The following is an 11,814-nucleotide window of genomic DNA, read 5'->3' as shown; positions in this document are numbered from 1 at the left end:
AAGCCCGCCTCCTACCGCCGAAAGACGCGACGCGATTGGCTGCTGTGGATGTCAGAGTGGCGCCAGTTCTTGCACAGAGACCGGGGAGACGTGCTGGCTGCATGTGAATGAATTCAGGGCTGTGGTGTTAGAAAAGCAGTCAAATTAACACATTAAACTGCACTTTTACTCGGTTACAACTGAAGAGTATTGGAGTCTCATTCCACTTGACGCTCAACGCTACAAGACATGGCTCGTAAGGATTATGAGGCAGAGAAAGGTAAATACTTGTAGATCTTACAGCAACAAGTTGGCCCGTAATGACTAACTCCTTAAAAGATGGTTAAAAATGTAAAATAGATGTGTGACTACGTGAAATGGAAAGGTATTGTTTAAATTAGTTGGAGGTGTAAACATAATTTTGAAATAACGTTTACAGCAGAGTTCTTATCAAATACTGTTGGTTTGTATAAATGTGTATGAATCTGGTTTTATAACAGGCGCAGTAAGAGAATGGCGTTTTTCATAAACTTTTCAGAGCTTTTTTTTTTTGCCAGCGCTGTTGTAAGTAAGCAGTAAGCATTGTCTGTGAGCTTGTGACTGCTCGGTGACCCGGATGGATCCTTAAACAAAGGAGCAGGCGCCACTGAGCAGCCACATGTCCCACCATAACTACGTTTTCAACGGAATTTAGTCGTACAATAGTCAGTGTTCGTGGAAAGGTTGCCATCTTACTTGGGGAATTCTTTCATGGTTTCGTTTGAAAACACAAATTCTGTGTAAGGGCTCTTGAATAAAAGTGCTGCTGCAACGTTTGTGAATCAAATACACGCGTTGACTTAACTTTACAAATGGCTTATCTAGGAAGGATTTAAATATGCGAGTCAACAGGGTTATGACTTATAAGTGTCACTAAACACGATTTTCGGGGATTTTTAGGAGCCAACAGTACGTTTCCCTGAACAAACATTGATAACCGAATGTTTTGCCTGCCTGGCTAACCATTGAGCTAGCTCTTGCACTGATGGTCAATGAGCCATTTTGTATTTAGCGCTGCGTTTGCTGACGGCTTGGTTTGAATCAGCTGCTGAGTTTAACGCCGACTTTCTATTCATCATAAAGGTCGATTCATGGTTGTTTTTAGCTTCGGAAATACTGTTTTTTCTTTTTGTTTGTTTTTTTGGCTTTATATTTTAATTCCATTTGTGTGTGAAACAAGACACACAGCCTTCTTTGCTAAACCTCGAAAAACGACAACGACTCTGAAGTTGGCGTCCGATTGGAGTCTTCCGGTTTTGCACAACTTTAAAGGGCTATTTCACAGTTTTCACGTAGTCTGAACTCTGGTCAGCTCAAGTTTCACATCTCAGAAGCTAACAATGATCAATCCTGCTCTGAACCTTTCTATACTACCTGCAGTTTCTTCATAGATTATGAAACCAATGACTAAGCGTTATCAGCATGACATTTGGTCAGCTTACTAGTTATGTGTGAGGAAATGTGGTTCAGATATCCATTTACTTAAATACTGGTTTATTTCTCTCAGAAGTAGAGCATTTGAAATGTTCGAGTCTCTAAATGTAGTTGAAGGAAATATTTATATTATGGTAGTGGTCTCAGTTTTTCCAGCTGACCCTTATGAAATATAAGATTGTCTGATGAAATAAAAAATCACTGGGATATCACAAATGGACAAAAGATGCTGCTAACTTAAGTTTTGCTAATAATAATTGCCCTTGAAGGTGATCTCCTGACCATCTTGGTTTATTTGACTTTGGCCATAGAAAGTGTTATTTTGGTCCACCTTTATACCAAGCTACTTACTGATTTCTTAAAGATGTTTTTTGTATGTGAAACCGTGAATTTACATGACAAAATAAAGAAACTAATTTTGAACTTAATTCATATTTTACTTTACATTTAAGTTACTTTATTAAACTGTACTCTTATTGAATGTTGCACATCTGAGGCAAATCCAACAGACCAAATAATGCAGTACAAATTTAAAAATTTTAAATCAGTTGCGAAAATAAAATAAATATAAAAATAAAAGTTGTGACAATTTTACTTTTTAAATTGACTTGCTTTGTTAAATAGGGTCCAGCTTCAAAATTTAGGCGAGTCATGTCTGGAGGAAATATTCTAAACATATTGAAAACAAAGTTTTGTAATTTGTAAAACCTTCATAATGTGACAACAAAAAAGGCAAGTTGTGCCAATTTTTTTTTTTTTTAAATATAAGGTGTGTGTGGCAAGTTTTCTATCTTCAATTAAAACTCATTTTCACATTGGTAGGTAGACATGCAAGTTTCTTTTTGTTGAATTTAACAGGATTCACAACTGAACCAGTATATAATCTTTTAGTTTAGGTTTACCGAGGCTAAAGGTTTAGATTTTGAACTACAACTGATCATGCAACCCAAAAATAGTGGAAAAGCCCTTTATTAAAGTGACGCTGACTTAAGCAACGTAAACTACCTTGTTGGTAATTCAGTTTAAGCTTCGACTTAAATTAATAGCCTAGAGATTCGTTGGTGCCTAAACCGAAGAGTACATGAGTCGTCTGAATTTAAGCAGCAACATCTAACTGCAGCAAGTTAAACTTTAAGCCAACGGTCAGAAAGCTCCGGCGTTAAATATTAAATCAGCGCCTCGTCGCTGTTTGGTGCGGTGCTTTGTAACAGCAGCGCGGTTCTGCTTCTGGGTACAACCCGCAGCTAACCTCGGCTAACATTAGAAGATGGCTGGCCGAGGTCTGAAAACAACAACCGGGACTGTTTTTACGTGCGGAGGAATCGCGGAGGGATACCCCAGTGACGGGTCACAAAAGCCATGTGCTGCTTTGTTTACAATAACATCCTCGAACATGGAAATTAACCAGCAGCGCTGCGAATTTTCTCCCGCGGCGTCAAAGTAAGTGGAGTATATTTAAGTGCTATTCTAATAGGAGTTTGGTTCCTCCTGAAGCGGAAATGAATATTGGTTTTAGTTGTGGCTCTTTTGAGAAGTGAAGGGATATTTCCTAAAGAAAAAGGGACACCGAACTCAGCGCGCTTGTTGTTGTATTTACCTACTCGCCCTGGAGCGATTTGCTGCGCAGCGCCAGTTTTTCACTCTGAAACTGTGGTAGGAGATTCATCCAGGTGAAATATGCTTCATGCTGAGCCCCAGCGGCAGTTTATGCCGTACTGTAGCAATAGTGACTCATCGAGATTACAGGATGCCATGTTACTCAACAAAAGGGGGGTCGGTGCAGGACAACAAATTAGCTCCCAGCATGTAGGCCCTCTGCTGTTGTTGGGAATCAAGTATTTCTCCTGTTTTCAACTCAAAACATCTGCATTTTTTTGTGACTTTAAATAACAATCAGTTGAAAAAATATTTCTTTGCAGGATGTGGTGGATTTTTTTTTTGTAAGTAAATTAAAGCTTGTGTGTGATATGTTTTACAGAGAAGTGCAAAAGGTTCCTGCAGGAGTTTTACACAGAGGATGACAATGGGAAGAAGGTGTTTAAATATGGAGCACAGCTGGTGAGTATAGTGTTGTATACAGAATGTAGACCTAATGTTTGTCCATTTCTCATGATAAATGGTACTGGACTTTGTTCCAAGACTTTGTTTTTTGTCCTAAGAGATTTTTGTTTTCCATTAGTTTTCTTTTTCTTCGGTTCCTAAACCAAAATCTTCCAATTTTTAGATGAAGTATTTAACGCATAATAAAAAAAAAAAAAAAAAAAAAAAAGATCACCTGAAAAAAATGTATTGTTCTATTGGGAAAATCATGCTATGTTTTAATCACCAGGTCAGGCCATGTGGGAAACTTTAAATTGCCTAAGATAAAGTCCTTTTGCGATTTCAGGAAAACAATTTTTATTGAAAAACTCACTCAAGTCTAACACAACACTTAAATGAGCAACTTCCATTTTATTTTCTCAGCACTGTTAGGCTTTCAACCTGCTGATTTTGAGTAATTATTTTTTTTATTATTATTATTTAATACTGCATAAAAAATCCAATGAGGTTGTCGTCTGGAGTCCCAGAGAAAATTAAGAATCTATCTGCTTTATTCTTTTAAATTTTTATTATACATCAAGATAAAAAATAAATTGTATCAGTTGTGTGTTGTCATTTTTGTTATTTGTCACTTATTGTGACAAGTTTGTCGACTAAGATTTTCCTGGACTATTTCACAGTTTAAAGTCTAGTGTGGTGTAAATAGTAACTCCCTTTTTTGTTTTGTTTACATCACAGTCTCGGTGTAGCACGGATGCAGGGGAGGTTGAATGGAGCTCCCTTTAGGTTATGAAGTTGGAATTTTCTTGCAATTGTATGTTAACATTGGGTTATTTTTAATTCAACAGTTTTAATCACTTTTAATAGGAACAATATTTAACAACTTTTTGCAAGACAGAAACTGCATGTTTGAGTGGACAAGCTGCTTACACTTTGACTGAGGACGTCTGGTTCTGTCGGAGGCGGTGATGGAGGGTTTAAAAAGTGGGTGTAACTGTGTTTGTCGACTCGTCTAATTGCTCGTCTGCTCAGATGGCTTTGGCCCACCGGGAGCAGGTGTCTCTCTTTATTGAGCTGGACGATGTGGCAGAGGAGGACCCTGAGCTGGTGGAGAGCGTCTGCGAGAACGCCAAGCGCTACACGGCTTTGTTTGCCGACGCCGTCCACGAGCTGCTGCCAGAATACAAAGAGCGAGATGTATGCAGTTTTTAAGAAAAAAATATTTTATAAATAAATTGACTTGTATTAGGTGTATGTTGTTAATTTTGTTTTTCCTGCATGCATGTAGGTGGTGGCCAAAGACTCTCTGGATGTGTATATTGAGCACAGGTTGATAATGGAACAAAGAGGTCGGGACCCTGCTGACACCAGAGACCCCCGGAACCAGTACCCACCTGAGCTCATGAGGAGATTGTAAGTAGGACCACATTAGGATTTTCTTTTTTATATATATATTTGGAGCTCTTCCTCATGATCTGCGATCTTTTTTTCTACAGTGAGCTCTACTTTAAAGCTCCCAGCACGTCTAAGCCCAAGGTGGTGCGTGATATTCGGGCTGACAGCATCGGCCACCTGGTCGCGGTTCGAGGCATCGTGACCCGGGCCACTGAGGTGAAGCCAATGATGGCTGTGGCGACGTACACATGTGACCAGTGTGGTGCTGAAACTTACCAACCGGTAAGATTTGAAAATCTAGCAGCGACGTTATCACAAAACTGCCCCTGTAACGACTTCTTTGTGTTCATCAGATCCAGTCTCCCTCCTTCATGCCCCTCATCATGTGTCCCAGCCAAGAGTGCGTCACCAACAAGTCTGGAGGTCGGCTTTACCTGCAGACCAGAGGCTCCAAATTCATCAAATTCCAGGAACTGCGTATTCAGGAGCATGTAAGGAATTTCAGAAGGTTGATTAGATTTGGTTAAAGTAAAATAAAATAATAAACGGCAGCAGAAACAAAGTAGACACTAGACTGAGACAAATCATGTTTCGCAGACAGTCATCAGAACTTGGTTTTATATTTTTAGGATCTAAATTTTTCAATAATATGTCTTAAACATGGTTTTTCAAACTTTTGTAATTTATTACCCAGTAACCCCTTTATTTATAGGATGTATATTTTATACATTACAAGTGCAGAACAAACTTATACTTAATCAAAGACAGTTGATGAAGTTGATTATCCAAACTGTTGCTTCTATTACTACCATTACCGCTGTTATGGTGGAACTGTTCGAGGAAACTGTGTTCTTCCAGAACCGGATTTGGTCTTCAAATAAAACATCTTCAGTAAAATCTCGGACCTCCGAAAGAGGAGGTTGGCCCATAATTGGATGCGTCACAGCGTCGCCAACAAGTGATTTTGTGCCGTCTGATGTCCCACAGAGTGACCAGGTTCCTGTTGGTAACATCCCCAGAAGCATGACGGTGTACGCCCGCGGTGAAAACACGCGTCTCGCTCAGCCTGGAGATCATGTGGCCATCACAGGGATCTTCCTCCCTCTCCTGCGTACAGGATACAGCCAGGCTGTGCAGGTAACACCAATGGGGGAAAATCCCTTCAGTTTGTCTCCGTGCAGATGCATTTTATTAAATATGTCCCAACACGGCCGCCGTAGGGACTTCTGTCAGAAACCTACCTTGAAGCTCACAGCATCACGCTCATGAACAAAACGGAAGATGACGAGCTTGGTAACGAGGAGCTGACCGACGAGGAGCTTCGCAGCATCACAGGTTGGGATCTGGTCACCTGGTGCAACATTTGCTCCCTCTCCCTGTAACTAAAGCACCTGTTGTGGGTTTCAGAGGAGGGATTCTATGAGAAACTCGCCGGCTCGATTGCGCCGGAGATCTACGGGCACGAAGACGTGAAGAAGGCTCTGCTCCTCCTGCTGGTCGGAGGAGTAGAACAAGCTCCAAAAGGCATGAAAATCAGAGGTGAGCAGAAATCGGCCCTCTCAGAAGGAATGTTGTTTGAATCCAGTATAGTTTTGCGCTTCAGTTATCCCCATAAAAAGTCGTAATAATGGCATCGTTGTTGTTGTGTTTGACTCATTTCCCCTGAAGGCAACATAAATATCTGCCTGATGGGCGATCCAGGAGTCGCCAAGTCCCAGCTGCTGTCCTACATCGACCGATTGGCTCCTAGAAGTAAGTCTCATCTCCTGTTTAATATTTTATCTACTGAGGAATTTTCTCTCTATTAAGGCTTACATGGTGAAATATTAACTTTCCATGTGGCGTAGAGCCTGTTCATGCTAATCTTCTACCACTAATGAGCAGCCACAGACCAAGACTCTCGTGGTAAAACCTTGAGTGAATTTATTACAGTAGTCACACAAATTTAAAATGGATGTATAACATTAGATTACATTTTTATATAATGAAATGACAACGTTATAGTTACCTGCTATTTTTCTTTTTTCTTATTTTTATTTATTTTTAGCTTGGTTGGATATTTAGAAAGTGTCTCAGCCAGGAAGGAAAATAAATTCACTTGTTTGCATCTTTTAATATATTTCTAGTATTGTATAAAAAAAAATAGGTTGAACTAGTTAAATGTAAAATCTGCAAACTGATTACTAAAATGATCTTTAGTTGGAGCTTTACATGGTTTTTAAGAAGTTTAAAGTTTTATTTAGCTAATTCAGCCCAGATTTAGTTCCAGCTCTATTTGCTAAATCATTGCTGCTGGTTTTCAGGTCAGTATACGACGGGTCGGGGGTCGTCTGGTGTCGGTTTGACCGCCGCCGTCATGAAGGACCCTCTCACTGGTGAAATGACTCTGGAGGGCGGCGCCCTGGTGCTCGCTGACCTGGGCATCTGCTGCATTGACGAGTTTGACAAGATGGCCGACGCCGACCGCACGGCCATCCACGAGGTCATGGAGCAGCAGACCATCTCCATCGCCAAGGTACTACCGACTCCCGCCAAACTCCGTCCAATCGGAAGTTGAAGCCGGCCTCGTTTTCCAGCAGCTGCTCTTTCTCTCCAGGCCGGCATCATGACCTCCCTGAACGCCCGCTGCTCCATCCTGGCCGCCGCCAACCCCGCCTACGGCCGCTACAACCCGCGGAAGAGCATCGAGCAGAACATTCAGCTGCCGGCGGCGCTGCTGTCGCGTTTCGATCTGCTGTGGCTCATCCAGGACAAGCCGGACGCCGACGCCGACCTGCGGCTGGCGCAGCATATCACATACGTCCACCAGCACTCCCGCCAGCCGCCGACTCACTTCACCCCCATCGACATGAAACTCATGAGGTGAACAAAACGAGCGCGGACGAGATCCCCATCCGATCCAGGCGTTGGTAAAGAGTTAAAAGTGATTGTTTTTCCCTTCAGGCGCTACATCACTCTGTGTAAGAAGCGTCAGCCAGTCGTGCCGGAGGTGCTGGCTGATTACATCACCGCCGCTTACGTAGAAATGAGAAAAGAGGCTCGGGTCAGCAAAGATACCACCTTCACCTCGGCCCGTACCCTCCTCTCCATCCTGCGCCTGTCCACTGCGCTGGTGAGGATTACCGTCAGTCATTAAAAACCTCCTGCACCGTCCCAACACTCACGTCGGTTCTCACATCTATTGTTTGTTAAATGTTCATTCTGGAGGGATTTGTGCTCATCGACAGCCTGGTGTGTGATAAAGTGCTTACAGTGCAGGTAGTGATGATTACCTGGTCTACTGCAGTGTGAGCACTTCTTTCCCACGCCGGACCAACTCGTCAGAGGGTTTTAGTCAGACATGATGTGCTTTGAGTTTCTGAGAACTCCTAAAGTCTCCCTAATAGGATTTGATTCTGTCATTTTAAAACATGAGTGGGGTAGGAAAGTCTTTGAGTTTCAATATTTCCTCCTTTTTTTTTCTTTTTTTTTTTAATTGGGAGAATTTCTCACTTTTTTTTTTAAATGTGGTTTTTATTTAAACTTTTATCTTGAAGTTACCCGAGTTAAAACCTTTTCTGTTTAACACATTTTAGATTTTGAGTTACTGATGGTTTACCTGAGGGGGAAAAAAGCGAATTAAATATTTAAATGGAGCCAGTTCGCAGTAAATCTCAAACGCAAGGTGGAAAGAAAAATGAGTCCAAAGTATAGACAGAATCAATATGTGCTTTAGATTACAAATGTTTTTGTTTCTAAATGTTATTAAAAACATCAGATGAGTTTGGGATATAGGTTTTAAAGCATTAATTGGATAATCTTGTAATTCCTTTCTTTTGTATTCAAAATTCCCTCCATTTTCAAACTTGAAGCAACTTTTTCTTTTTTTACAACCTTTAAAAACATATAGACCTCAAAGAGAACAAAAAACAAAACATTCATCCAAGTGCCAAAACGTTGTTTAGAACTAAACTTTTAACACTCTGCTAAAACAAAAGATAACTTTGTTTTTCATAATTCATGGAAGATTGTGTCAATAAAACCATACCAGGTTTAATGTTTTGCAATCAAATGTGTAATCAAAATCTGGACATGTTTTAGGAAAGGTAAAGAATCTCAGTTCATTTCACTGTAACGTTGGCACATACATTTTCACCTGGTCTTGCTTCGGTCTGCCTCTGGTTGTCAAAAGTGCTGTTTGTGCAGGTAGCATTCATCCTCCTACTGCAAAACCAGCACTTCAGGTAAACAGGTGGGCAATGTACTGCTTGCAGATGGCCACTAGGGGGCACACTGCCGCCACACATCAGCTTGATTTAGTAAGTTTTGGTGACTTGTGCTGATGTTTTGTTCCTTCAGCAGCTCGTCTCCCAGCCTGGTTCTGGTCAGCTTTGCAGGGTGGGCAGTCAGCCTGTGTTCAATCAGAGCAGCTGTGCAAACCCATGCAAAACTGACCATGGCCTGGACAGCCGTCATCGCCCTCCACATGGAGTCTACAGACGTTTATATCGCTTTGTCTGTTTTGGATTTTGTTCCCCACCTGTGGAGAGACTAGCTGGTTTTGAGAGGCGGAGACTTGGGCAATTGCCGGCCTTTCCAGAGGGCATTGCACTTGTCTCGGTCTGACAGTGCCGGCATAGCGCAGCCCACACGGACCTGGACCCACATGAGTATTTTTGAAGGGTTTTGTTTGTTTATTTATTTTTCTAACTCGCCTGCACTTCCCTGCTCTTCAGGCCCGGCTTCGGATGATGGACGCTGTGGAGAAGGAGGACGTCAACGAGGCGATGAGGCTGATGGAGATGTCAAAGGATTCTCTACAAGCCGACAAGTCCGGCAGCGCCAGGTTGGTGTTGCGTCACGTCGTCATGTTGGGGGATTACTAAGGTGCAGGTGGCGGGACGTATGCTGACCCAGAATCCTCTTTTATGGGCTGCTTGTGTTTTGATCACAGTAGCTGCTTGTGCTGGCGGAAGCTGTAAAACCTCTCTGGGTTTTTATGGCTCTTCATGGAGAGACGGGCTTTTCAAGCAACGTGTTCACACATTTTTTTTTTTTTTTCATGTTTGTATCGCCGCCAGGGTTTGAATTCTTTGAAAACAGGAAACTTGACTCTTTTTAAACTTGGGCCAAATTAGGAAACCTTTAGTGAAGCTCTGGTTTCCTGTATAGACCAGAAAAGACAGATTATCCTTTTAATTTTTTAAAATAATTTCTTAAGACTGGATAAAGAAATTGGAACATTTATTTTGGAGAAAATCTGTTTTTGCTTATTTCGAAAAGAAGTGCTGTACTAACATTTTTAATCTGTCATATTTTTGATCTAGTTTAGAAATTTTCATCCAAAAAAAAAACAAATTTTAGCGTTAAGTTTAACATTCAAATTTCATTCATGTGGAAATGGAAACTTCTCCATATTTCACCAATAACGTGTGCTAAACTTCTTAATATTTCTTTTAGATTTTAACATCTACACACTTAAATGTGATTTTAAAAAAAATTAAATGACATGAAACTGATGTGGCTGTCTGCATGCGTGCAGTCAGATTTGTTTTTCAGTTGAACTTTCATCCAAACGTTTCCAGACCAGTCACTCAAGGGGAAAATGTAGTAGTAGTAAAATTAGAATGTCACAGTTCGTTTGCAGCGGTATTGTTTTTGTTTCTCTTCAGTCACCGCTGGATGTTTTCCATTCTGCTACTCGTGCATATCGCCTGCGATACGGCGATTCGCTTCAAATCCTCAGAGCCTCAAAACTTCCCGTTTACCGTCTCCTTATTCTGAAAGACGCTTTATAGCTTCTTTGACACTTGCTAAGGAGTTTTTTTTTTTTGTTTTTTTTTTTCTAACTTATTAGAAAAGAAGTTGACAATAGAAGGACAATTAACTTGATTTGGCGCTTTTAAAGCTTGTTTAAATGCACACCTGGTCAAAATAAAAGTTGTTTTAGTGCTTTTTGTGTTGAATGAGCAGAATAAATGTATCTCAATGTTCTTTGAAAAACTGTCCTTGATTTGTAAAGCATGTTTGTATTATAATTCAGACCTGAATAAGTTGAGATTCTAGAGAAGTTATGAACTGGAAGGTGGATGAATCAGAAGCCAACTTCATCATTGTGATGTTTCATGAAATTTTTGCAAAACCAGAATAAAGCATTACTTCTATAGCTGGGTTTTTAATAGGTAAATGTATCTATTTGCTGAGGGAATATCTAAAAATTTGTTTTGAGGAAAAAAAAAAAAGTGACAATTTGAAGTGGAAAAACTCTAAAGTTCAACTTATTTGGAGCTTTAATGGCTTTCAGATTATTTTTCACATTATATCCTGGTTTAAAATGAGTTTTCAACACCTTCTGACATCTGAACCCTCTCCCTCTGTAGGACCCAGCGACCTGCAGACGTCATCTTCTCGCTGGTGCGCGAGCTCACCACAGAGGGCGCTGCGGGCCGGGGCGGCGTGGTCCGCATGGCCGAAGCGGAGCAGCGCTGCGTCTCTCGCGGCTTCACTCCCGCTCAGTTCCAGGAGGCGCTGGAGGAGTACGAGGAGCTGAACGTGTGGCAGATCAACCAGGCCCGCACCAGGATCACCTTCGTCTGAACCGCCGCCTTCCACAGGCTCCGACCCGCTCTCTCTTCCTTCTTCCTGCATTTTGTAACACAAGTCAGGCAGAACGTGGACTTTTGCTTATGCCCGTCTGTTTTGAAAGAATGTGTGCTCTTTAGGGCCCCTTTGCTAATGTTCCAGAAACCTATTGAACTGCTTGTAAATATGTATGTCAGAACATAGTATAGTGTTGTATCTGCAGTTGACAGAAGCATCTAGTTCACATTGAGAATTTCTGTATATTTTATACATTGTAATGCAAATAAAATGAATGTTGTGCCCTGTATTTGAGGAGAGTTATAATAAATGCTTCAATATTCCTCCTCATGTTCACTTTGACTTCTT

At 41.2% G+C, this 11,814-nt stretch overlaps 1 protein-coding gene across 2 annotated transcripts; it reads left to right on the top strand.

Annotated features, from left to right (window-relative positions):
- Positions 1-33: 33 nt before the first annotated feature.
- On the top strand, positions 34-11,796 carry mcm7 (minichromosome maintenance complex component 7). Of its 2 annotated transcripts, none has more exons than XM_015011917.2 (15): positions 34-259; positions 3,431-3,510; positions 4,525-4,689; positions 4,781-4,905; positions 4,989-5,169; positions 5,241-5,378; positions 5,875-6,024; positions 6,108-6,222; positions 6,295-6,426; positions 6,556-6,639; positions 7,191-7,402; positions 7,484-7,749; positions 7,831-7,999; positions 9,603-9,712; positions 11,247-11,796. In XM_015011917.2, exons 1-15 carry the CDS (start codon positions 229-231, stop codon positions 11,461-11,463), a joined length of 2,175 nt encoding a protein of 724 aa, XP_014867403.2. In that variant the 5' UTR covers positions 34-228; the 3' UTR covers positions 11,464-11,796. The 2 variants fall into 2 exon arrangements, with proteins under 2 accessions (XP_014867403.2, XP_087865583.1); XM_088009457.1 differs by lacking the exon at positions 34-259 and adding an exon at positions 2,757-2,892.
- The last annotated feature ends 18 nt before the right edge of the window (positions 11,797-11,814 follow it).

The sequence above is a fragment of the Poecilia mexicana genome, unplaced genomic scaffold (genome assembly GCF_051168715.1).
Source record: "Poecilia mexicana isolate PSO_F unplaced genomic scaffold, ASM5116871v1 scaffold_10, whole genome shotgun sequence".
Lineage (NCBI taxonomy): Eukaryota > Metazoa > Chordata > Actinopteri > Cyprinodontiformes > Poeciliidae > Poecilia > Poecilia mexicana.
The sequence above is the reverse complement of the archived record's forward strand: the minus strand, read 5'-3'. Positions and strand labels throughout refer to the sequence as shown.

Excerpts from the sequence above, each read along its gene's own strand:
- mcm7 (XM_015011917.2), top strand. The coding sequence starts at position 229 with ATGGCTCGTAAGGATTATGAGGCAGAGAAAG. Across the intron at positions 5,379-5,874 it reads AACTGCGTATTCAGGAGCAT|AGTGACCAGGTTCCTGTTGG; the intron begins GTAAGGAATTTC and ends GATGTCCCACAG. Across the intron at positions 6,640-7,190 it reads CGACCGATTGGCTCCTAGAA|GTCAGTATACGACGGGTCGG; the intron begins GTAAGTCTCATC and ends GCTGGTTTTCAG.